We start from the raw sequence: 25,300 nt of genomic DNA, 5'->3' as shown, positions 1-25,300 counted from the left end.
ATAAATCATGATATAAAATACTTTGCTGCTTATCATATGCGGTTGTAGTGGTAGCCTTTGTATCACAGAATACTATTGATAATCTTACATTTATAGGCTTTTCAAAATACTATGAAAATATTAAAAATCATATCGACTAATTACACCACCTCTTCTGCCAGTACTGAAAAAGGATATACTGAAGGTAAAGACGAAAGAAAATGAACCAACACCTCGATGTACATTAATGAATTTTGCCTTCAGGAGGCAGTGTATGTACATCTATTTTAAACAACCTTGTTTACCATATACTCATTGTACTCTTTGTTTTTTTAATAATACCCCCTGTGAAATAAGTGTTTCTTGACTTTTGTGGTGTAAGGTTCGGAGTGAATAAAGCACACATTTCCATTTCCATTTTTTATTTGACATACGGACCTGCTACAATGTATTGCATAGAATATGACTGCCAAAGAAAACGCTTTATTATTTACAGACCTCACAAAATCTGTGGTCAAAATAGCAACAGATTAAGGACAGTTTCAGAAGGAAGAGTATGTAGGGTGTAAAGGCATCTGTTATCATTAAAAGAAACATCTAACCATGTATTCATTCAAAGTTACATTGGCTAACTACATTGTGTTATTTGCAATTAGGCAAGACAGCGCTTTATTTTCATATTGCACTTGGGACAAAGTGACATTTTGAGGTTTTCAAAATATTACAATTTCATTAGTTTAATGAAAGAGACAGGTTTACACTAATGGCCAAATTAACAAGATGAGGTGATACTTAAAGCTTGTTATTTTGTGCCTCACAACCAAACCATGTTAATACAATCTCCTGCTTTTGTATTCTCTGTGCAAGTGGTGCATCAAACGTATCATATGTCATTCAAAAGAGCTGTTCACAGCATAAGTTTACAACAAAATGTAAACTACTTTTCTCTGCAATTCTGTGCATTACTGCAATACATGCTCATAGAATGAACCATAATTGACTTTAACCTTAATTCATTTGAAACCAGAGGCTCCTGGTGCTGATTGTTATGAAACAACACTTCTGATAGTCCCTTTTTCGAGAGTCTGAATTGAAGCACCAAGAGAAAGAAATGAGACCTTTCATTACATAAATTACAATATAAAAAAGGCAGACAACTGGAAGTTTTCTTAAATTAAGTTCACCACATTGGCATTAAAAAAATGATAAAAGCTTCCAAATTAACAACCTGGTCCAAGGGAAATGAACACACTGTAAAGAGGATCCCATTGTCATTCAGTCCAGTGTCAGCACAAATTGAAACTTTTACAAATAATTTCAATGATTAAAGTCTCTTAATTCTGCATCATCTATTTACATTTAATTATTACTTCAAGGTGAAGAACAAATCACACTTCAAAACAAATAAACACTCCTAAAGACCAGTCAACTGATCATGTTTCACTCTTAAATAAAAGCAATATATTTTCTCATGATATTCAGCCATCAAAAAACAAACAACAAAACAGCAAAATAGAAGAAAATATATAAATACAAATATATATACACAAACAACAACAAAAAAGAAAAACTGATCAAGCTTACAAAGCTTAGAAAGTGACATACTCTATTAGATACACAGCTCTCAGCATTGACTGCTAAAATGCTGACAATGTCACCAAAGAGTCTCCCTGGTTTAGTTTTCTTTGACCACCATCTCAAACACAAACATGTTTTCCAAAATCTGAGTGTAAACTTTGTGAGTGTCATGTCTTCTGAAGGGAAAGGCAGGGTGGGGTATTTGTGAGCCTGAGCCTTTAAAGAGTGCAGGAAAGAGCTGAATGCACTGCATTTAAAATGTAAAGTTGCACAGCTTTACAATATCTAATTTATTTGGAATGTCTAAATTGAACTCAAATTCAGACCATGACTCAATGGTAAATTTGGACCTTAATTATTTTGATCGTACAATCACAAGTGATAAATTAGTAAAGAGAGTTCTCTATGAGATATTTCACTATTAGTGAAAAGACCAATTTGAACTGCATTCATTTATTATTATATTCCACATACACCAGAGAGAGAGCAAAGCTCCTCCCATCACTACAAATGATTGGTTGAGAGGAGAATGGAGCCCCTTGAGGCCTCACTGGAGGTGGAGCCATTTACCAACACACACATACCAGCTGTTGTCAAACTCTCACTGTAGCCTTTACCACGAGCAAGGATCTCCACGTGACAGGAGCCGTTTGCTTTTACTCCCCCTCTCTTAATCTCTTTCTTGTTCTACCCCTCCCCCTTTCCCTGCCCCATCTTAATGCAGACTGCAGCTTGTGGCTCAGAACACTTTCTGCATTTTTTTTATTTCCAGCATCCATTCCTTTATGGTCTTTATTTTCAATGCATGTTAAAACTTTTGATTAGAGACATACAGCTCTAGGGTCAGAGGAGAGGGGCCTTTGCTCTAGTCCTCCATCTCACAAAAGCCATTTAGCAATCAATTAATAACTTGGAGGGATTGCAAGAAATACATTAATTTGGATTAATCCCCATGGCTAAGGGTGTATGCTTGGGCATTCTGAAATGGGTCTTTAAGATCACACCACAAGAGGCAATCACAGACATCCACAATCAACGTTTTGCAGTGTAGATCACATTAAAAGAGAACAGTAGTGAGGTGATGTGGACCCACTTCTTTGGAGGACAGAGGATTGTGCCAAACACTCAAAATCCAGCAACCTATCCACACAGCATGCAAAGAGAGCTAAACAGGTGTTTAGGTGTAGAGCAAGAAACTCAGGCAAATCTATTTGCGGGTCCACAGTGTGCATCATCATCGGCAGTCTTCATTCTCCTTCGTAGGCACTATGTTCACATGAGGGATTCAACGTTGGTTTTCTGACAATCATGTACATGAATATTAGAAAGTGATTACAAAATATAGCTAGATCACGTTCGAGGCAAGCCACATAGCTCATTAATTCTGAATTGAAGAGATTCAGAAGCACTTGAAAAGAAAAATGACAAAAGTTGAGGACAAGCATTTATGCGTTTGCAACTTCTACGGCTATAACTTAGGAATGAATCCAGTTTTTTAAAGTCATTAGTGAGAAACCATTAAATTACAACACTTGCAACAATGACAGTCTTTGTATAGAGAAAAAGCTCTTGGTATACTGAGAGGTAGTGTGAGTGCTGTATGTGCATGGCATGATAATCATAATAACTGACAGTAAATGTAATGCTTCAGAATACAATGGAGATCAGTTCACAAAAAATAAATGTAATTTATCTGATCTAAAGTTAAAATGTGTCCATTACGATTGACGTTTCATCAATCTCCTCCTCTTTAATACAACTCCAGAGTCTCTATCCAGTATAAACAGTGCCGATGGTAATACTTTGTTACTGAAGTCCCTGCATATTCTTATCTTAGTTTGCTTAAATATGAAGGATGGTGGCGTAAGCTAGACCATCTGAAGTCTTAAAATGTGCATTTATCCTACAGTGGGAGTGTGTCAGGCAGTTTCATTATTTATATAAATATATCAGTCCTTTGTATAAAAATAGATAAAACATTTGTTCAATAAAAAGAAAATGCATTGTATTCATTCCTCCTAGAAAACATTGGGATGGCTGTCTGAACGAGGAGCCTGTGGTGCAAGCATTTCAGGAGCGCACCAGAATTTCCATAATGTGGTCCAGATCATTGAGGTCTGAGAGACAGAGCTGTAGGCTGCTGTTGGAGGTGCAGCTGGAAAAGCTCTTGAGGCCATCGTCCACTCCGCCACTTCTCTGCCCAGGAAACGCTAGAACAGAAATGTCAGAAGAGTCGTACATCGAGGTGTCGATGTCCTCAAAGATGTCATCTAGTGTCATGTCGGTCAAGTAGCTGGTGGAATTTGTGATCTCAAACGAGCAGAAGATTGCATCTAATGACCTCGCATCCTCACCTGCGAGGGATGGGAAAAGAGTCTTGTTTTCAACACCACCCAACTGGACCTCCTTATCCTCTGTTTTGAGGGGAAATGAAGGAGTGGTTAGGGGTGGAATACATTCTAAGGGCTCGGGCGACAGGTCAGGAAAGTGGCTTGGGGTGGAGGGATGATGGCGCGAGGAGATGAGTGGGGCTGGTGGAAAACAGGTTTCCCCCTCCTGTCTCATTTCCTGCTGAATCTGGCGGAGTGTGTTGGCCAGCAGAACCGAACGGTGCAGGCTTGGTTCAGCCTGGCGCTGGCAGATTTGTAGCTTGTCCAGACACAAGTCCAGCACCAGCTGCCTCTGCTGAGGATATGGCATGTCCTGGGCAGGGTCCTCATGCGCACTCAACTTACGTTTCACCCCTCGGCCCAACATGTATCTATAGATGAGATAAAAAGCGAAGTTTAGAAAAGCAGTACAGGAACATTTCTTTCTTTACCAACTTTATAAATGGTAGTGAAATCAAACAATATGTTAATATGCATGACAACAGTCTGTACAGCGGATCTCAAGCTTCATCTAATAATAGATTTTGCAAGAACACATCAGTGGGATGTTATGTAGAAACACTTGTGCCACTTATGCTTGCAAGTGAGATGCATTGCACAAATCTCTTTATGCTACAAACCAATGAGCTAATCACTAAACAAATTTACAATCTGTCCCAAAGGGACAGAAAAATTACTTGAGTTTGTTCCAATGTTCTTTTGGTTGCTGCATTGCGGAGGGCTGAAATATTTTCAAATATATTTGACAAATATTTTAATAGTTGAATAGTCATTTGATCTCACAAGACGTAACATACGATCATATTAAACTAATGCTCTGCAGACCAAGAGTCTCACATAGCCAAAGAGGAAGATGCAGCTTACAGTCCAGTCAGCTTGAAATTATCTAGATAAAGAGTATACCAAGTATGGTGGAATTACACAAAACTTCTAAATAAATACAGTCGTGATAAAGCAGAACTGTTGTTTTATTACACACTGCAAAAATAAGTACATTGTATGACAGAAGTTTACATACCCACAATTCCTGACAATTACAACCCTCGTCAAAAATAATGGTATCACCACACTTAATGCTTTATACTTTGTAGCAAATAAACAAAAATCACAGATATGACACAAATAATTTTTTTTATTAGTTGAAAATTCTGGCTTTGTGAAACAAACCTCAAACAAATTAAATGACATTATTTTAATTAAATGGAATATTTTTTTTCCAGATCAAAAAAATTATGGAATCACTCATTGTTAAGCAAAAGATTATGGTATCACCTTGTAATTTGCATTTCTTAAACGAATACTGGCAGAAGTCTAAAAATGCTAATTAGTCTGCAGTTAAAAGAGTGTGCTTACAGACCATAATGAGCTGTTGGTCTTGGCCAATTGAAAGGAAACATGGCCCCAACAAGAGCTGTCAATTGAAACCATGGATTATAAATCTCCTTCAAGAAGGAAAACCAACACAGTGTGGCTAAAGTTGGTTGTTCTCAGTCAGCTGTGTCTAAAATTTGTTCATAAAGTATAAACAAAATGGCAAGGATATAAAGGGAAAAAATACGGTTTAATCAATAAAGATGTCAAAGAATCAGAATAGAAAACTCGAAGCAATATGCCATGAAAATAGAAAATGCACAAAACAAATTTAAAAAACAAACATTCTGTCAATGTTTGTGACAGAACTGTAAGAAATTGTCTGAATGAAATGGGATTTACATATAGAAAAGCCAAACGAAAACCATTAATTAACACCATTAATTTAAATTATTTAATTAGTCTGAGGGATGTTTCATGAAGCCATAAGGTTCAGCTAATAAACATTGTTTTGTGTCATATCTGTGATTTGTTTATTTGCTACGAAGTAAAAAAGCTAGGAGAAAATAATTTTAAGTGTTGGTGATTACATAATTTTTACCAGTGATTGTAATCGTAGAAAACATTCCTTGTCTTAGGTCAGTTAGGATCACTACTTTATTTTAAGATTTTACAATTAAAAATAATTGTAGAGAGGATGATTTGTTTCAGCTTTACTTTCTTTCATCACATTCCCAGTGGATCAGAAGTTTACATACACTTTGTTAGTATTTAGTAGCATTGCCTTTAAATTGTTTATATTGGGTCAGTCATTTTGGGTAGCCTTACACAAGCTTCTCACAATAAGTTTCTGAAATTTTGGCCCATTCCTCCAGACAGAACTGGTGTAACGGAGTCAGGTTTGTAGGCCTCTTTGCTCACACACACACGTTTTCAGTTCTGCCCACAAAAATAGGATTGAGGTCAAGGCTTTGTGATGGCCCCTCCAATGGCTTGACTTTGTTGTCCTTAAGCCATTTTGCCACAGCTTTGGAGGTATGCTTGGGGTCATTGCCCATTTGGAGACCCAATTGCAACAAGCTTTAACTTCATGGCTGATGTCTTGAGATGTTGCTTCAAAATATCCACATAATTTACCTTTTTAATGATGCCAACTATTTTGTGAAGTACACAAGTCCCTCCTGCAGCAAAGCATCCCCACAACATGATGCTGCCACCCCCATGCTTCACGGTTGGGATGGTTTTGTCGACTTGCAAGAATCACCCTTTTTCCTCCAAATCGAAGAATGGTCATTATGGTCAAACAGTTACATTTTTGTTTCATCAGACTAGAGGATATTTCTCCAAAAAGATCTTTGTCCCCCTGTTTACTTAAAATTGTAGTCTGGCTTTTTTTTTTATGCCGGTTTTGGAGCAGCCTTTCAGGTTATGTCGATATAGGACTAGTTTTTCTGTGGATTAGGGCTGCACGATATTGGAAAAATATATTTTTTTCCCAACGATATATATATTGCGATATTGTGAGCTATCAATCCAGGCTAAAGTCAATAATTCACCATGTTCGCTGCATTATCTGTTGTTATACAGACTTGACGTGTCTCATCTAAGCCCCACGCCGCTTCTCTCAGGGCCTCTGCGATATTCTCGGCTGTATGACTCTCTGGGAAAAATGCCGTCTGCAAACTGCAACTTTATCTCGAAGTCCTCTGTGAGGAAATGGACCGTCAGACTTATGTAGGGCTCCGTTGTCCTGCTGGACCACAAGTCTGTTGTAGCTGCATAGTATTCCACGTGAGACAGGTCTGCTTCAATCTTAGATTTGCATTTTTCATACAGCTCTTTTATCGCAACTTGGGAAAAACATGAGCGGGATGGTATAACATACCGCCTGTCAAGCGATCGGATCATTTTCTTAAATCCCTCTTTGGCGACGGTGTTTAATGGCAACATATCTTTAGCGATATGAAACGTTATTGCGTCTGTTATGTCTTACTGTTGTTGAGAGCCTTTCTGGTAAGGTGTCATAATGGCAAAGGCATCGCAAATAGTTTTTTGTTTTGGTTGACATCCAGATTTGACTTTGTATTGGTCGTAAAGAGCTTTGTGGTGCCGTTTTAAGTGATCAGACAAATTGGTGGTGTTTCCTTGTTTTGTGGCCACAACTTTATAACACTCCAAGCAAAGTACCTCTTTTTGGTACCTCTTTTTGTAGCCGAAATAGTCCCAAATAGCTGATTTTGACTTTCTTTTTGGTACGAACTCATCCTTTATTTGCGCGCGATCCTCTTCGTCACTCATTTTTAGCTAGGATTGCCAGAGAATGTTGGCTGTGTGTGAGCGCGGTGAGCAACTGCACAGCGAACCAATCGCTGTGCTGGCACGCGGAACGTGCATGTCACCACAGCAACAAGCCATACAACAAACTCGTGTTTACTGTGTGCTACCGTTCTCTTAACACATCAATGTGTGCACATCGCATGTTTCGGCGATGTGACTATCGCGCATGCGCACATCGCGATGTCGATGCTAAAACAGAATATCGTTCAGCCCTACTGTGGATATAGATACTTGTCTACCTGTTTCCTCAAGCATCTTCACAAGGTCCTTCACTGTTGTTCTGGGATTGATTTGCACTTTTTGCACCAAACTACATTCATATCAAGGAGACAGAATCTGTCTCCTTCCCGAGTGGTATGAAGGCTGGTGGTCCCATGGTGTTTATATGTGCATACAATTTTTTTGTCCAGATGAACATGGTCGTGGAGCGGAGGGGGGCGAGGCCGGGTCGGAATATCGCGTGCCCGGTCCCCAATCGGCCTGATGAGGCGCGTGAGGGATCAAGGCGTCCGGTGACGATGGTTCGAGAGAGAGAGGGAGAGAGAATTACGGGCATGTCCGTCGTTTGTGTGTTTGTTTATGTTTGTGCTTTTGGTTTGAGTTTGCATTAAATTATGATTTACAAGCCGGTTCTTGTGTTACATTGGTGCCGAAGCCCGGGAAGGAGGAGGGATGCCCGTCGTAGAGTCCTCGACACTGCCGTCCACCCTGGGGAGCGCCGCTGCCATCTGCCGGGTGACGGAGTAGCCCGACCGCCCGAATGCGGTGAACAGCTGCCGTCCGCGGTGTAAGTGGGGACTGGATTCCCCGACCTCCTGGAGCTGCTGCCAGGGGTGGAGGAGTGCCCTGCCGTCCCCCAGAGCGCCGCTGCCATCTGCCGGGTGACGGAGTAGCCCGACCGCCCGAATGCGGTGAACAGCCGCCGTCCACGCGGGGAGGAGGGAAGTAACTTCCCGATCGCCTGGAGAGGTAGCGCCGCTGCCAGGGGTGGAGGAATGTCCCCAGGTGCCGCCAGAAAAGCGGAGGGACGTTCTGTCCGCTGGGGGTCGGAGATTTGACTCCGATTCGCCTGGAGAGGAGCGGCTGTCGTCCGCCAGAGAGTGTGGAGGAGTGTTCGAGGACCACGCCACGGTACATCAGAGAACCGGTGAGTGAGCTTTTTCTATCTTTCCTCTCTTTCGCACCGTGTTGGCCTTTTCCCTTGCCTATTTTGTTTTTGTTGTTTTTTCCCCTCCTGTCTACTCCCAGGTCAAGGAAGGCGGGGATGACCACACGGGACGCAAGACACACCCTGCCCCAGGGATTGGGGGGTGTACGTCATGCCGGTGGCACCCAGGCCTGAGATAACGGCGGGAGGAGTGTGGAGCGGAGGGGGGCGGGGCCGGGTCGGAATATGGCGCACCCGGTCCCCAATAGGGCCGATGAGGCGCGCAAGGGATAAAGGCGGCCGGTGATGATGGTTCCAGATAGAGAATTACGGGCATGTCCGTCGTGTGTGTATGTTTGTGCTTTTAGTTTGAGTTTGCATTAAATTATGATTTATGTTGACAAGCCGGTTCTCGCCTCCTCCTTGCCCATCCTTTAACTGTGTTACAATGGTATCTTGTGGAGGTCCACAATTTGATTTTCTGAGGTCTTGGCTGATTTCTTTTGATTTTCCCATGATGTTAAGCAAAGAGGCACTGAGTTTGAAGGTAGGCCTTAAAATACATCCAAAAGGTACACCTCCAATCAGAAACTTATTGACTAAAAGTGTGACAATGTTCTGGAATTTTCCAAGCTGCTTAAAGGCCCAGTTAACTTAGTGTACGTAAACTTCTGGCCCACTGAAATTGTGGTAGTCAATTAAAAGTGAAACAATCTGTCTTCAATTGTTGAAAAAATGACTCGTGTCATGTACAAAGTAGATATCCTAAATAACTTGCCAAAACTATAGTTTGCTAATATTAAATCTGTGGAGTGGTTAAATTTGTTTTATGACTTCAACCTATGTGTATTTAAAATTCTGACCTCAATTGTATATAATTAGCCTTTCACTTGTTTTCTATTATATCTAAAACATTTTTTTTTTTTTTATCTAAAAAACAAACCATTTACTCGAGAAGATCTACTGCATGAGATTTGTATTTTTTAAATATTTAAAATATGATTTTTTAAAGGAATTTTTTAATATTTTACCTGAAAAACAAGACAAAAATAACAGATAAGATTGGGATTTTTTGGCTAAATAAACTTAATAAAAACTTACCAGTAGTTCAGTGATAGTCAATTAGAGGCATTTTTAAAGATATTTTCATCTCCTTTTCTTTATTGTTAGAATTGATTAATTCAACCTCTAAACAAGGCACAAGCTGAATTGTTGGTTATAAGCTGTTGATTAGGCTAATCATTGCAATGATCACCCAAATACTCGATCAATCGTTTTAAGCTAAAAGATTATTAAAATAATCTTTAGTTACAGCCCATTTTTGCAACACAGACTACTGCTAAACTCTGTTCTTGACGGCACTTTCTATGCATGCTTTTGCCTTGAAAACCTTGTTAACTGGACACAGCTTTCTACACTGCCCTGAGCGAGGCTTCCTGAGAGGTGGAAGCATTAGCTGAAGCTCCTCCTGTCTGCGACCGCGGCACTCTTGAGAATAGGCTTTATTAGCACACCCTTCTTAAAGCGGAGGAGGATATGAAGCTCAGGAGTGCAATGCTTATTGCTATAGAAGCACTCTACCCTGTGTTGCCACAAGCCCCTGAGCAGTGCTCACAAGCATTGAGAGCTCCATGAGGTCTGATTCAGGGACTGCCATGAACCCTACCTGTAAAGTATTCATTTTGTGAGAATGAGAAAAGGCTATTTAAAGCAAATACACAAAACCAAGTTTAACACCACAGTTCCAAACCACAATTTTTGTTTGGTTCATATCTCAATGCACAAACAGAACTGGTGTGGCTTGTGGACACAGGATTTTAATCACAACATAACTGCACTTGTCAGCTAGCTGCCTCACATATAGAAAGCTGGAGATTGAGTGAAAAAGGCTGTAAATGCGAGAGACCGTCTCTGTGCTCTCTTTGGTGTAGGCGGCTCTCCACCCTCCTCTCCCCTCCATCCATCAATCTGAACGCAGAGCAGACATCCCCCACAGGTCTGTTCAGTGACTGCTATTCTCTACTGCAGGGTGCACAGGAAGCTGCAGGAGCCAAGAAGAGCCTTGTGTTCAGAAGTGAGACAGATGTGTTAGACGGCGTTATCTCTATAATACAATGTAGAAAAATGTAGTCTGAATCTCCATTTGGATGCTGTAACCAGACATGAACCTTGAATCCAATTCAAAGCATGAAGTGATGAGCTACATAAGGGTGGTACAATTAATAGTCAAGATTAAAATTACACCTACCACAGTTAACCAATCATGAAAAACATTAAATTACAATATTAAAATTAGGTCTAACTTTCTATATATGCCTTTTGCAGTGGTTGAGCATGGCAACCAATCACACAGACTCCACACACACGTTTTGAAAGACTTGGCTGAAATGTTTCTCTTTTTACATGTCTGCAAATTCTAGGCAAAGGTGTGAAGACTTTGAAGATGTTAAAATATAACACGGTTTTGATTTATTATATAGATTCACTGGTGTTTTAAACAGCAGTAATACATGTTTTTAATGTGAAGCTAACATAAAAAAATAGGACAATAACATGCCCAAACCCAAAATATGTATTTTAAAGTCAATTCTACTGATCAAAATTAATTGCACTTGCAATATAAAATGGGGGGAAAAAATAAACAGTCAATCTTGCAGCCCTAAACTACAACTAACACCAGTTGATGGCATCTAATGTCATCACACCAGTGTTGTTCAATTAAACTCTTTCAATGACAGAACATTAACATTAGCCTGTTTGTATGCAATCATGGTCCGCAGCTCTCCAGAGTGTCACGCTTGGGCTAGTGGTTCTATAACGATCCAAGCCAACAGAGCACTCTGGGTTCATTCCTGCTCAGCCCTATATGTGCCATTTCCACAAAGCAGTCACAAGGCTTCAAAAAGGACATTTTGTATTCCTGCAGATTTCACAGTTAAATTACAGCAGGAGCACACAGAACACTTGAAAGAACTTCTGCAGCCTGTCTCTGTCAGCAACAGTAAACTACAAATATGACTGCAAAAAGCACCAAGACCATGGAAAAATAATACAATCAAGATGAAAGAGAATAGCAGCATTGAGGTTACATTTGAGTTTTCATGCCTATAACATCAAACAATTGTTAAAAGTCACGTGGGTTTCAATGATAAGAAAGCACAAGCTGAACAACTTGGAATTTGAATTGGTCTCTATAAAGTCCCACAGCATTAAAGCAGGGACTATGAAACAGCAAGGCATGATTTAAATTGGGCCCCTCTGGTTAGACTGGCCTCTGTGGTCTGCTTGCCATGGCAACAGCAGTGGATGAGAGGCAAGGGCTAAAGTGGCACACAGAGTCTGCAGCTCAAAGACAATAAGCATAACTCCGGAGATGGCCATCAAAGTGGTAGAAAACAATGGGATCCACAAAAAAGGTTGCTTTGCAGCAGAGTATGCAAAGTTACATCAGTTTAAGTCTATTCACATACATGAATGAGGCAACTCGCATTATAGTCTCCATCACGGTAATAAAATTACCACCACGTGGCAAGAAATGTGCACAGCATTCTATTCACATACACGTTTGCCCAGTACACATCCTATTGGAGCAGTGGTTCCCAACCCTGTTCCTGGAGGCCCCCCACCACTACACATTTTGTATATCTCTCTAATAAAACACACCTGGTTCAACTCATCAGCTCAATTGTTGAGACTCAAAAACCTGAATTGGGTATGCCAGTTGAGGGAGATATACAAAATGTGTCCTGTTGGGGGGAACAGGGTTGGGAACCACTGTGTTGGAGAAATGGAGGTGGAAGGCTATGTACAGTGGCAAGAAAAAGTATGTGGAATCCTTCAGTTATCTGTTCTTCTGACTAACCTTTTGTTGCTGTGGTCTTGCGCTGTTTTGTATCTTTCCTTTTGAAGTCAGAGAATGCTCCGCTATCGAACTTTGATCTTGAACTTTGTGTTTGACATGTTGAGATTTGGGTGCTTTGCATCTTTTTTTATGAAGTTGAGTTTTTATTACTGATTAGTTGTGTTTTTTCAATTTGTTACCCAGGTCACATCTGTCTGGCACTCAACTGTGTGCTTTGCCGGTAATACTAGAGGCAAAGGATTTCTAAAATGTTAAATTAAGGAGCATCTCAACCTCTTTGCATGCTTCAAAATACTTAACTTTTTTAGGCCTTTTACTTTTTAAATTGATTTTTCTTTGATCCACATAGGACAGTCTTTTGATGAGGCTGGATGATCACATGTGCAATTTCTGCATTTTGACATATTCTTCCTCTCCACAGTTGCAACAAATATGTTTATTCTTGCATCCAGCAAAGCTATGACCAAACCTCTGACAATTTGAGCATCTCAGAGGATTAAGAAAAAGATGTTGACAGGGACCCTCAAATATCCTAATCGGATCTATTGTAGTGGTTGGTGTTTGTTGAATGTCATAATATACGTGCCCATCTTTATTATTTGGTCTCCTTTTTTTTTAATCATAATCCTCTTCACACTTTGTTGTCTTAGTTCTGAGGCTATTTCAGCCTCATCCATATCATGTAGTTCTAATTAATCCTTTACTGTTGTTGAGGTATGGGTGGAAAGAGGCTTCCATGGGAAAACAAGCTAAAACACAAAACATGTCACGTTTTTAAACGTTCCCATATCCAATGTCTAAATCATCCGAATTCTGTTTTAGTTTTCGTCTTTTGAATATAGTGTATATCACAATATGTAAATATCCTTGTGTGCGGCATGTGAGTATCTATCAGTGGTCATGGCTTTATGTGAGCCTGAGAGAATGGAAGAGGTTTTTCATTGTCTGACAATTTTTGAATTTAATTTGGCGGCAACTGAAGCAAATTCAATGATATTTATCTCACATTAAAGTTGATTAAAGTTGAAAGACACACTTTATGACAATTACTTCGAATTACTTGGCTGCCGCCTGCAAATTTCGTGCCGCCTCCGGCTGTCTACAAAACTCTGGTGGGTGTCTTCGTGGAAAACACTAACAATTGTTGCACTCGGTGGATTGTCATTTGTAACTACCAATCTTGGCAATAATACGAAAATAATTCCATTGTCGAATAGTCGCTTGATGTCATTTAACATAAATTGAGATCATATAAAACTATAATGATGACACACGAGACGAGAGGAGCGCTGCGGCTCGAGTGTCTGATAGAAACACAGATCACAGCTTGGCGATATATCTTTATTTCATCCTTAATTCAAGATCATATTATACGGGAGCGTGCCATGTAAATAAACACAAATTCCAAAACTGTCATTCTCGGTGCGGTCAGAGCCGCCGCTTCAACCAGTCGCGGAAGTGACACAATCGGGAGTCGAGCGGGAGTCGAGACCGGGAGAGATAGAAAGTTCTGCCGGGTGATGCGCACTCTAACACAGAGACGCTCGTCTCTCACCGCTGCTGTCTGCAGCTTGCAACGTGTAGAATCATTGATGAGATCATGTGAAACTAAAATGAAAACAACAATAAAATGTGTGTGTGTGTGTGTGTGTGTATATATAAAGGTTTTGGATAGACAAGACTGACAAATGCTCATCAATAATACTCCTATGGCTAAAATGTTAACAGTTTTCATTGACTAAAACTACATTAAAAAGCCCAGTAAGCCAAACAAAACAAAGCACAATTACTAGGGATGTACCGAGCAATATAAACAACACCTGCACTCTTTTTGCTACTGTAGAGAGACTAACAAAGCCCCCAAACACAGGTTCCTTGTGAAATGCTCTCTGACAGCAAATGCAACAAGTTTACATCTTTTTTTCATGAAGAAGATCAATGATATTAGAATGGCAATCAGCTCGTCCTCATGTTGCACTGAGGTCAGACAGCACCCTGCACAAAAACTTCATAGATTAGACACCATGTCTGATTTTAAGACAATTAATGGCAAAGCCTAGGAAGAAATAGTACAGCATCTTAAAACGTCAATCTGCTGTCTTGACACACTCCCCACATCATTCAAAAATTTGTTTATCTGTCTGGAAAAATATTTTTTAGAAATAGTAAACACGTCACTCCTTTCAGGCAGATTTACGAAGTCCCTGAAAACTGCAGTTTAAAAAAAAAAAAAAAAAAAGAGCAATCTAGATCATACATATCAGCTGAACAAATTCTTAACCTCGAATGGCTACTTGGACAATTTCCAGTCTGGTTTCCGACCGTATCATAGCACAGAGACGGCACACATAAAGATCCTTAATGATATCCGGCTAAATACTGATTCAGGCAAAATATCAGTGCTGGTATTATTAGATCTCAATGCTGCTTTTGGTACTGTTGATCATAAAATTCTCTTAGACAGATTGGAAAACTGGGTAGGGCTCTCTGGGACGGTCCTCAGATGGTTCAAATCTAATATAGAAGGGAGGGGTTACTATGTGAACAAAGGCAAATATGAATCTGATTGGACATCCATGACATGTGGAGTTCCACAAGGCTCAGTTCTTGCACCAATCCTGTTCAACCTGCATATGCTCCCACTAGGCCAAATTATGGAAAATAACCAAATTGCATACCATAGCTATGCAGATGACACCCAGATCTAGCCCGATCACCAAATGACTACAGCCCCATAGACTCTCTGTGACAGTGCATTGATGTAATTAACCATTGGATGTGCCAAAACTTCCTACAGTTAAACAACAAGACAGAGGTCATTGTATTTGGCAACAAAGACAAAATTCCCAAGGTGAACACATACCTTGACTCCAAGGGTCTAAAGACAAAAAAAAATAAAAAGATATTTTAAATAAAAAGGAATCTTGGTGTCATTTTGGAGTCAGACCATAGTTTCATCAAAGCAATAACTAATCAGCCTCCCATCTCAAAAATATAGCCAGAATAAGATGTTTGTATCCAGTCAAGGCTAACAAAAACTTGTTCATGCATTCATTACCAGTAGGGTGGACTACTACAATGGACTCCTCACCGGCATTCCCAAAAAGACTAGTTTCCATCCACTTTTCGCAACAAAGTGAAAATGTGTAAAGCTTTTTTGCTAAATTTGCCATCTTCTGCCCGTTTCCGTTCAATTGGCCGTTAATCGTTAAAAATGGTGTGTGATGTCATGCTTAAAAAAAAAAACACTGTCACATAAGTTTGGGTTTATTGCAAAATAAATCTACCCTCAAGCGATTTCCATACAGAAATGCGTGTGTATTATTCTGCGCTAGTCTTGCCAACATTTCTTTTTGCAGGATATTTTAGCTTTTAATGAGACTTTTTTTTTAACTGTCTTTAGACACTGAATTACAGAATTGCCGTTATGACCAATCCATAACAGTGTGAGTAATGCTTCACAATACAATAAATTGGCTTTCAAGGATGTACACCTTGTCGTCATGATTAACACAGACTAACGGTTGAGGTAAATTCTGTCATGTGACACTACATTTTTGTGTTAATGCCAATTTTCTCACCAAAAAGTGACAGTTTTTCCAAACAAGTTTTTCGCGACAAGTTTTTTGCGACATTTGAAGTATCGACAGAGTTTATGTGCTAGAGTAAAACTGAAAAAAAAACATTTGTTTAATAATTTGCATTTCCATCGGCTATATCGGTAAACTTTTTCATGCGCTACACCTTTTGGTCGCAAAAAACCCTTGGATGGAAGCATAGCTATTGACTGCGATAACTAGAAGGATAAGACCAGAATTGAGTTATTTGGGCTTATAAACTATAACAAAACTACAGGATAAACATACAGGAAAAACAGAATTATATGCCAATGTCGGATAATTTTCTAACATCAGCATTTAAAGTAAAAAAGTTGATTATTCACTTGTTGCATTGCAGAGAAAATCAGCTTTTCAATGTCTCCATATAAACCTCCATTCACATTTATCTTCAAAACCTCTGATGTTGCCTTTATTTATTAATTTCAGAAGGCAAACGGTGCCTGATCTCTTATGATTAATGATGATAATATGATGACATATATTGCCAGGCTGCAATATAAAGCAACAATGTAAAAATTCAAATATAAAGGAGGAAGCTGGGACCGGCTAGACAAACACGTAGATGTTTAATAAACACATTTCTGTGTATAACAAAACAAAAACACACACTGCTTTTCAGAAAGCTAAAAACAGACAGACTCACTGGAATGCAAGAACAGTGTGGCACACAGGTTAAACTCATTCATCATCTTTCCGGCTTCGCTCTGCCTCACCCTGCTCACCACAAACATAACGCAGAATGTTTGTATTGCTAAAACAGCTGGAGGTTGCTTATACCGAACAGGTCCATATTCAAGGTGGATAATGGTGGCGCCCTACTCACTGAAAAATAAGGTGGATATTATAAACCATCGGAAAAAAAGACAGAGCTCTGCATTGATGTAAGCCAATCAAAACGGTGCCCGTATCTTAAAGCAGTAGTACATGGAAGCATTTCAGAGGGCCAGACAAGGGTGAGAAAAAAAAGAAAAGAAAAAAAAATTATATTGTGACTATTTTATTGCAAAAAACTTTTCTAACATTACAAGTAGGGGTTGGCGATATGATCAAAATCCTATATCACGATATGAATAATTTTGCAGCACCATAACATATTAGTTACTTATAAAAACTAATTTTTTATAGATTTTGTTTTATTAAATAACCATTTTAACAAGCCTATTTTTGAATATTAATTTAATTAAAGTACTTTATAAATGAAAAAAAAAAAAAAACACGCATGTAGATGACTTATAAATTAGAAGATAATATAATTATCTCTTTATTTGGAACTTGCCAAACATTATATTATATATATTTAAGACAATTAATATATATTCAGTCTGATGTTTACTGGAATTATTATTTCTATTATAATCTTTCCTCAAGAAACTTGATATCTTCTGAAAGAAATGCAACAAAGGAAATAATCCAGAAGTAATATTACATATATATATATATATATATATATATATATATATAACCAAAAAATGCAACCAAAATATTTGACCCAAGTTAAACAATTTAAAGTATTGCTACCAAATACTAAAAGTGTATGTAAACTTCTGAGCAACTGGAAATGTGATGAAAGAAATAAAAGCTGAAATAAATCCTTTTCTCTACTATTATTCTGACATTTCATATTCTTAAAATGAAGTAGTGATCCTAACTGACCAAAGACAGGGAATGTTTTCTACGATTAAATATCAAGGCTTGTGAAAAAAAAAGTTTAAATGTACTTGGTTACAAGTAAACTTCTGACGCCACACACACACACACACACACGAGAATATTTGAATATCTGAAAGCAAAATGTCTGGTTTTTTTACTAATATCTAACATTATTTGAACTGAATTTTATAAAGGGTGATAAGGTGTAGTTTAAAAATCTGCATGACAGATGACTCCTAATTGTTGCCGCATGACACATTTGTTTTTCTCGTCAGTGTTGGATAGAATTTAGTCTCTCTTGCTGTTTGAGATGTTTGAATTCCTCCATAGCCCTTTAAGGTAAAAAAAACTCAAAACTCTGTATTATTCAAATGGGTCATGCAATTTTGAACTTTGTACCGTCATAGAAACCGGCTTGAGTAGCGTGATACCACTGTAAGCTCTCCTGTCTTGAATATAGTAGTAAAATTGGTTACACAGAAAAGGTTAATATGTGATTTTATTACACCAAAATCATGTTAACACGCATTTTGTTTACATCATGTGGCCGTGTGTATTTGAAATAGTGTTTATTTTTATGTTTACAGATTGGCCCCATTTTCTCCCATTGTTAGTACCTCACTGTAAGGCACTAAGTATTTTTTTTTATTAAAAAGGACAAACAGGTAAAAATTCATTTTTGTGGTAATCAACATAATGCTACAAATGCCACTGTGTGGGCTTAACTTGTTTGAACCCAGAATACCCTTTAAGAAATAGGTATTGTTGTGATGCAATGCTGAATTTAAACCAATCTGACCTTCTGATCAAAAAGCATGAAAGAGACACTAGCCTCATTCACACATGCATCCAAGCAAATTAAAGGAAAATCATTGGGTTGCCTTCACTGGTAAAAGTACTACATGTGCGGTTCACATGCCATCAGTATAGAACTTTATAGGAAACACTACTACTCATTAAGGGAAATTGCCAGAGGAAAATTTACCAGTATTTCAAAAAGGTTATTCAATGGTGGAAAGAGTACTGATTTTTGAAGTAAAAGTACTGCAACTGAAGAAATAATTCACTTAAGTACTAGAAGTACTGAGAAATATTCTCAAGAGTAAATAAGTAGTTTGCTGACAAACTACTCAAGTAATTATAATACAAGTTACTTTATGAAAATTATAAATCATGTAGTATATACGCTTCTATTTTTAAAACACAAAGACATTTTTGTTCTTGAAAGAAATTGATGCTTCCTTTCACCAAGGATGCATTAAATTGATCAAAAACACGGATCAAATTTTAAATTTTGATCATATTCAAAATAATAATAATTACAAATTAATGGTTTGAAATAATTGTTTAAAGTGGTATTTATTAATTATTTCTTACAAAAGCATTCTAAAGTGCTAATTTGGTACTCAAGAAAATTTGTATTATAAAAACAATTGAAAATGGTTGCGCTACCATGCACAATACAGTGGGGTTTCCCCCATTTGCTGAGGTTGCATTGAGTTCTTACAAGTGCTTTACACTCGCAAGTCAAATTTTGGTTTTAAAAATAGGCAAAAGGAAACGCATTTCTCCTGAATTTCATTTTTTTTCTAAAGTCTATTGTTTTAGAGAGATGAAGGCTATTCCATGTATTACTGATTTGAAGAAAAAAAATCTCTAGCCAGGATGGAGAGGGAAGTGGAAGGCCCAGATGCACAACAAAAAGACAAGTAAATCACAGTTTCTAGTTTGAGAAACAGACTCCTCAATGGTCCTAATCTAACAGCTTCTAAATGCCAAAGACCTGCATTGCTGCAAGAGGATTCTTGGAATAACATATATTTAAATAGAAATAGCCATTTGTACAATTCTAAATGTCTCTAAACTACATAATGTGCATTGTGACTGAAACGCATTACTATTTCAGGTTTATTCTCATTCACATATGTCCAAGTATTTTGGCTATTAAGTTAACATTCTGTACAAAACTAATAATGCAATATCATTGAGGAGGAAATGTATCCTCGGTGATATTGTAGCATTTATCCAGATATGGAATAAGATTATTAAGCAAACTGTTATCAACTCCTACATACAAACTGAATAAAATAAGGCAAAAATTTACATTTCACACAGTGTTTAGTGAGAGATATGATCAATTAAAACACTAAAAGTGGTTGTTCTGTATATGTATTATTGTAAAACAGTTGTAATAATACAGTCTTATTTAACATTATGGTTATTTAACAGAGATTATAATTAAGAAATTGTAGCATTTGGTTAGATTTATGTTTTGTGATTTCTCATACCTTCTTTATATAATAACATCCATAACTTGTGCAATTTTGGCCTCTAGCGGGTGAGGCTTTTCAGACAGATAAACAGCAGCACAGGGCAGGAAAGTACATTACAGCACTGTGAGCGAGAGTACTACCTGCTAGGACAGTTTATATTGAACAAGAGAGGCAAACATTGCGGGATTACAATACAGAACTGATGCGGATTGATAGAAGAGAGAAACCGTCTCTGCGTGTGATGGAGCAGTGAACCGGACGGTGGGGAAAAAATAATGATCAGTGAAAAGTCAGAAGATTGCCAAAATGTATGTAATTGTAGCTATAGCAGATATTATTAATTAAACACGGGAACTCCTTGCGTGGGCATTTTTTTTGCCCCCGTATTTTTAATTTTGGGGATATTTTTGTCAATTTTGGCGGCATATATGTCCGAGTCATATCATTGGCATTGTATCTTTCTAAGGTATATATGATTTTTTTAGACATATAGTGGCAAGAAAACAAGATATCCCCACATATATGTCAAACTATATTGTGTTTATGTTTGACACAGTTAAATCATTGCATACCTTAAAAACAAGTGAAGTTTGATCAGTGGTTAAACATGTTCAGACGGTTCCCTCATACCTGAATGAATGGCTCCTTTCCAGAATAAAATGAAATATGCAGAAAATCACAGTATTACAGTTCTTGTATAGTAACAGCGCAGAAAGTCTTGCAGAAGCTTGAGATGGACACCGGTAGCAGTTTTTACAAGCTGCTGTGCCCTGTGGGCTTCAGTCATGCCGTGCACAGCGCATTTTAGTTTATAAACAGATTTAAGGCTTGTATCTTGCCAATTTCTTCTTCCCCAAAAAAATTCATTCAATATTATGTATTTTTTTGTATTTTGTAATTGTGGTGAAAAATAACTATAGCGAAGTAGAATACTTCATTTTTAATCAACTAAAGTAAAAGTACTATTATTTATTTAGACTTAAAGTTGAAACATTTGAAAAATGTATTCAAGTACTGTAACAAGAGTAGTTGTAATTTGTTACTTTCCACCTCTGGTTGCATTCACACATGACCTCGAACTGAAAAACGCAGTACATTTTCTGGAAAGGGCAGCATATGCGAAAGGAGCTAATGCGATTTTGAAGATGATGTCATTCACTTTATCAAGAAAATAAGTAAAGGACAACTGGCAGGTTTTGCAACTTTTTGATCAGCCCTGTTACTCAAGCAGGCTACCTTGTCCAACAACAGAAAAAACATCACTGGTTCGAACATTCAGATTTTCAGACAACACATGAAGCATTGTGAAAAAAACCTAAAGCATATTCTCTTTAAATAACTCCTACTACTAGCATAGTTATTGGCAAAAGCACCCACTCTGTGCCGGTCTTCTCATGCAGTGACTCTTTGTAAACCGTTCACAGTAGAAACAGAGAGGGTTAGCATCTGTCTACTATGGAGGCCCAAACCTGTATAAATAATAAATGAATAAATGTAATAATAAAAAATAAAATAAAGGAATAAATGTCTTGATAAAACAAATATAATTCGTTTTTAATTAGATGTATTCCTGAATTTATTATTGTATGACTTTATTCCTTTATTATTTTCTATATTTATTTTTAACATTATTTTTATTCTTTTTAGCTTTTAATTATTTATTCATTTATTTTGCATATTTTTTATTTATGTGTTAATTTATTTTTTATATTTATTTATTTCCATATTTATATATTCCCATATATATTTATACATGTATTTATTTTTACTTTTCTGTGTGCAACATGGAAATGAGGGAGGCGGTCCTTGCGGAGCTCCAGTGCATTATTGGATGAGAGCTCAATAGTACTTATTGGAAGCAGATAGACGTCCCACCTTATCACCCTCTGACTCGCACAGATTTTGAATATGCAGGGAACGTTTGGCAGAGAGTTTAACAATCCAGGATGTGCTACGACATTCATACCAGCATACAGCTCTCCTAAAACATCAATAAGCACCACTACTCTAAATGAAACAGTTATTTGATGCATGGTTATCGACTTCATTCGCATGTCGCGCAACTCTCTAGATATATGTGAAGAGTCAGCTATAGATTTTTTAATTGTTTTTATTGCAGATGTATATATACATACATAAACGATCAGGAAAATGAAGCATGGTTGTATCTTTTACAATGAACAATCATAACAACAGAAAACAATATTATGGATTTGCAGACATCAAAATATGAAGTTATAGCTATACACAGAAAAACAAGAAAAGTACAAGGTTAAATCATATCATTTATGAAACTTGCTCATTTTGTGGTTTTGTTGAAGAAACAGCTTCCCATTTATTTTGTGATTGTAGTATAACCAATACATCTTGGATTGACTTAAGCTCTTGTGTTTTTAACCCACAAATAGCTTTAGTTTACACAATATGGCGATGACCTAAGGTCACATCAAAACAAGTCAAGAGTAATCGAGCACACGCTTCAATCTAAAATAAGCCAATGGTAAGCAGGACCCGCCCACATCATTATCATACAGGAGACAGAAATGAATAAATTAATGAATAAAGAATAAATACAAAAATAAATAAATGTGGGAATAAATCAATATAAAAATAAATGAATGCATAAATAAATAACAAAAAAAAAGAAACAAATGAAAGAATATTTTTTTTAAAGAATATAAAAAGTGAAAATAATAAATAAAGGAAAAAAAGTCATACAAAAATAAATTCAGGAATAACTTTCATTAAAAACGAATTATATCTGTTTTATCAAGACATTTATTCCTTTATTTTCTAATTATTACATTTATGTATTTATTATTTTTGCATGTTTGTCCTCCATAGTCTACAAGTGAAACACATGAAAATGATAACCCCCTGATTTCATCAAAACAATGAACAAAAGCATTTACAGAATATTTCTTTATTCTGGCTAGTGTTCTTTTTGAATATGAGCATTTGTACAAAGTTATCCACAAAATACCTTTAACTCTGTAGCATGATATACAGTACAGTAGTTTATTACATAGTAATAGTATAGCTCATTTTAAGCAATATATCGACACAGCTTTTGACAGGTGTAGCCTACATGTCTTCAGTCTTGCCATTTCACATACTCGTTGCTTTCACTGCACACCATGGAATTCTCTTCCGAGGGGTCGCTATACACTGAAGCTGCACTGAAGTTTAGGATTAGATCGCTCCTTAATTCCTTCGTCACGAGTCGGCACCAAGAGAACATTATGACAAACATAATCAACCATTTCTATTCGCGTCTTGAGCAGAATTTGTTTCTCGCTTTGTTTTGTTTTTTTGGGCTTAGAAAGCAAATGGTCACGGAAGTTTAAACAACATCCCTTTTAAGATATTTAACAAGACATTTATCACAGCGTGGTCAAATTGACCCCATTACGCAACCACGAAAGATTTGAACTCCGAATGGCGGTATATCAAAGTCTGTGTTTTCGGCTCATAGCAATCCTTTATTTTATTTTATTTTTTTGCTAGGAGTCCTCCAGTTACAATCACAAGTGTCGACGGAAAAACCTCCAAACGCTCAAGTGTTATCAACATAAACTCGGAGATGTTACATAAAGCAGGAAAGAATTGAACTGTTGAGCGAACAGTTATAAAAGAACAATTTAAAAACGAAATAATATGTAAAAAAAGGAAAAGAAAAAAAAACTCTAAGCAGAGAAAAGAGTTTATGGCTAAATAAGTCGCGTTACCTTAACGAGGAAAGGGCACCATCTCCTCCGCAGGGCTCAACTTCCTTCTTCACATCCAGTCGACACATAGAGAAAGTGGGAATTCCGTTTTTTCTTTTCATGGACGCCACAAACGTCGTGATATTCCTTTGAACCATACCATTATGTCTGGAGTTGCTTCGTTGTTTAGCGACTCTGCTAGAATCCGTGGCTAAACTCAATGTGATGCGCAATGAATTAGCCAATTAGCTAGTCCGTACTTGGCAAAGACTTTTTGAAACTAAGAAATTAATTTGCCCGCGGTCCTCAAATGGTCGCTACATTCTGATGACTGAGGCAAATAAGACCTACGCGTGTTTAAAACGGTCGCTAAACTCAGTGATGAATTTCTGGTCTGAACATTGTTTTTGGGATTGCGTTTCTCAGTCGCTATCATACAGGCACGAGCACAGAACTCTGTAGAAACAACGGGAAAGCAGCTCAGCTGAATGATGGCCGTCAGGTGGGATGGCTATGATTGGTCGAATGCGATTTGAGACCCGCCTAGTAACGGCACCCGATTGGTGGAGCCAGTGTTCTGCCCCACCTCTTTAGTTCTTCTTCTTCTTCTTCTTCTTCTTCTTCTTCTTCTTCTTCTTCTTCTTCTTTGGGGTTTTACGGCAGCCGGCATCCAATAAGTTGCATTGCTGCCATCTATGGTATTAGCACCTAAGTGCACTATATCCTATTATACAATACAGTATCTTTTAGAAATTTAAAAAGACACTGCTTTCCCCTTGTGCTTGACCCTACTTCTAAAATATTTTTTAGAGATACTTCTTCCAAGCCAATTACTCGCATTTCTCTGAGCAGATCTTGTCTTTGGTGGTCATATTTTCTACAAAAAAATAAAACATGATTCACTGTCTCAGGTTCTTGACATGAACATAAGCCACTCTGGTGTTTTCCTAAAATAAATAAAGTGCTGTTCAGAAACGTATGCCCAATCCTCATTCTAGAAATAATAACCTCTTCCTTACGTCTAACCTCTCCTCCTTTACAAACCTTAACTGAATCAGTTACCCTACTAGAAATAGAGAATAGGTGCCTCCCTTTATTTTCATGCTCCCAGAACTGTTGCCATTTCAAAATTGTTCCCTGCCACACAATACTTTTACCCTCCGCTTTGGACAGATTTAAGTTTATATCTATTGTTTCCTTTTGAGCAGCTTCCTTGGCCAACTTATCAACCTTTTCATTTGTTGCAATACCTACATGAGCTGGGACCCATACAAATGATATTTCTACTTCTCTCCTTTTCACATCTCTAATTGCCAGAAGAATATCATATACAAGGTCTTGTCGACTCTTTGAGGTCCCTTTCCCCATACTATTAATAGCTGACACAGAGTCACTACATATCAACACTTTATGGTTCTGAATCTGCTCAGTCCATTGCACTGCCAT

General features: G+C 37.7%; 1 protein-coding gene across 3 annotated transcripts; it reads right to left on the bottom strand.

Annotated features, from left to right (window-relative positions):
* Positions 1 to 390: 390 nt before the first annotated feature.
* si:dkey-177p2.6 (uncharacterized protein LOC568712 homolog) lies at positions 391 to 25,300 on the bottom strand. 3 transcript variants are annotated; one of them, XM_052099213.1, is made up of 3 exons: positions 23,876 to 23,993; positions 10,649 to 10,783; positions 391 to 4,318 (listed from the first exon to the last, which is right to left on the bottom strand). In XM_052099213.1, the coding sequence occupies exon 3, from the start codon at positions 4,312 to 4,314 to the stop codon at positions 3,628 to 3,630; it is 687 nt and encodes a 228-aa protein (XP_051955173.1). In that variant the 5' UTR covers positions 4,315 to 4,318; positions 10,649 to 10,783; positions 23,876 to 23,993; the 3' UTR covers positions 391 to 3,627. The 3 variants fall into 3 exon arrangements, with proteins under 3 accessions (XP_051955173.1, XP_051955174.1, XP_051955172.1); XM_052099214.1 differs by having other exon boundaries at positions 10,649 to 10,803; positions 23,876 to 23,963; XM_052099212.1 differs by lacking the exon at positions 10,649 to 10,783 and having other exon boundaries at positions 23,876 to 25,300.

The sequence above is a fragment of the Xyrauchen texanus genome, chromosome 30 (genome assembly GCF_025860055.1).
Source record: "Xyrauchen texanus isolate HMW12.3.18 chromosome 30, RBS_HiC_50CHRs, whole genome shotgun sequence".
Taxonomy (NCBI): Eukaryota; Metazoa; Chordata; class Actinopteri; order Cypriniformes; family Catostomidae; genus Xyrauchen; species Xyrauchen texanus.
The sequence above is the reverse complement of the archived record's forward strand: the minus strand, read 5'-3'. Positions and strand labels throughout refer to the sequence as shown.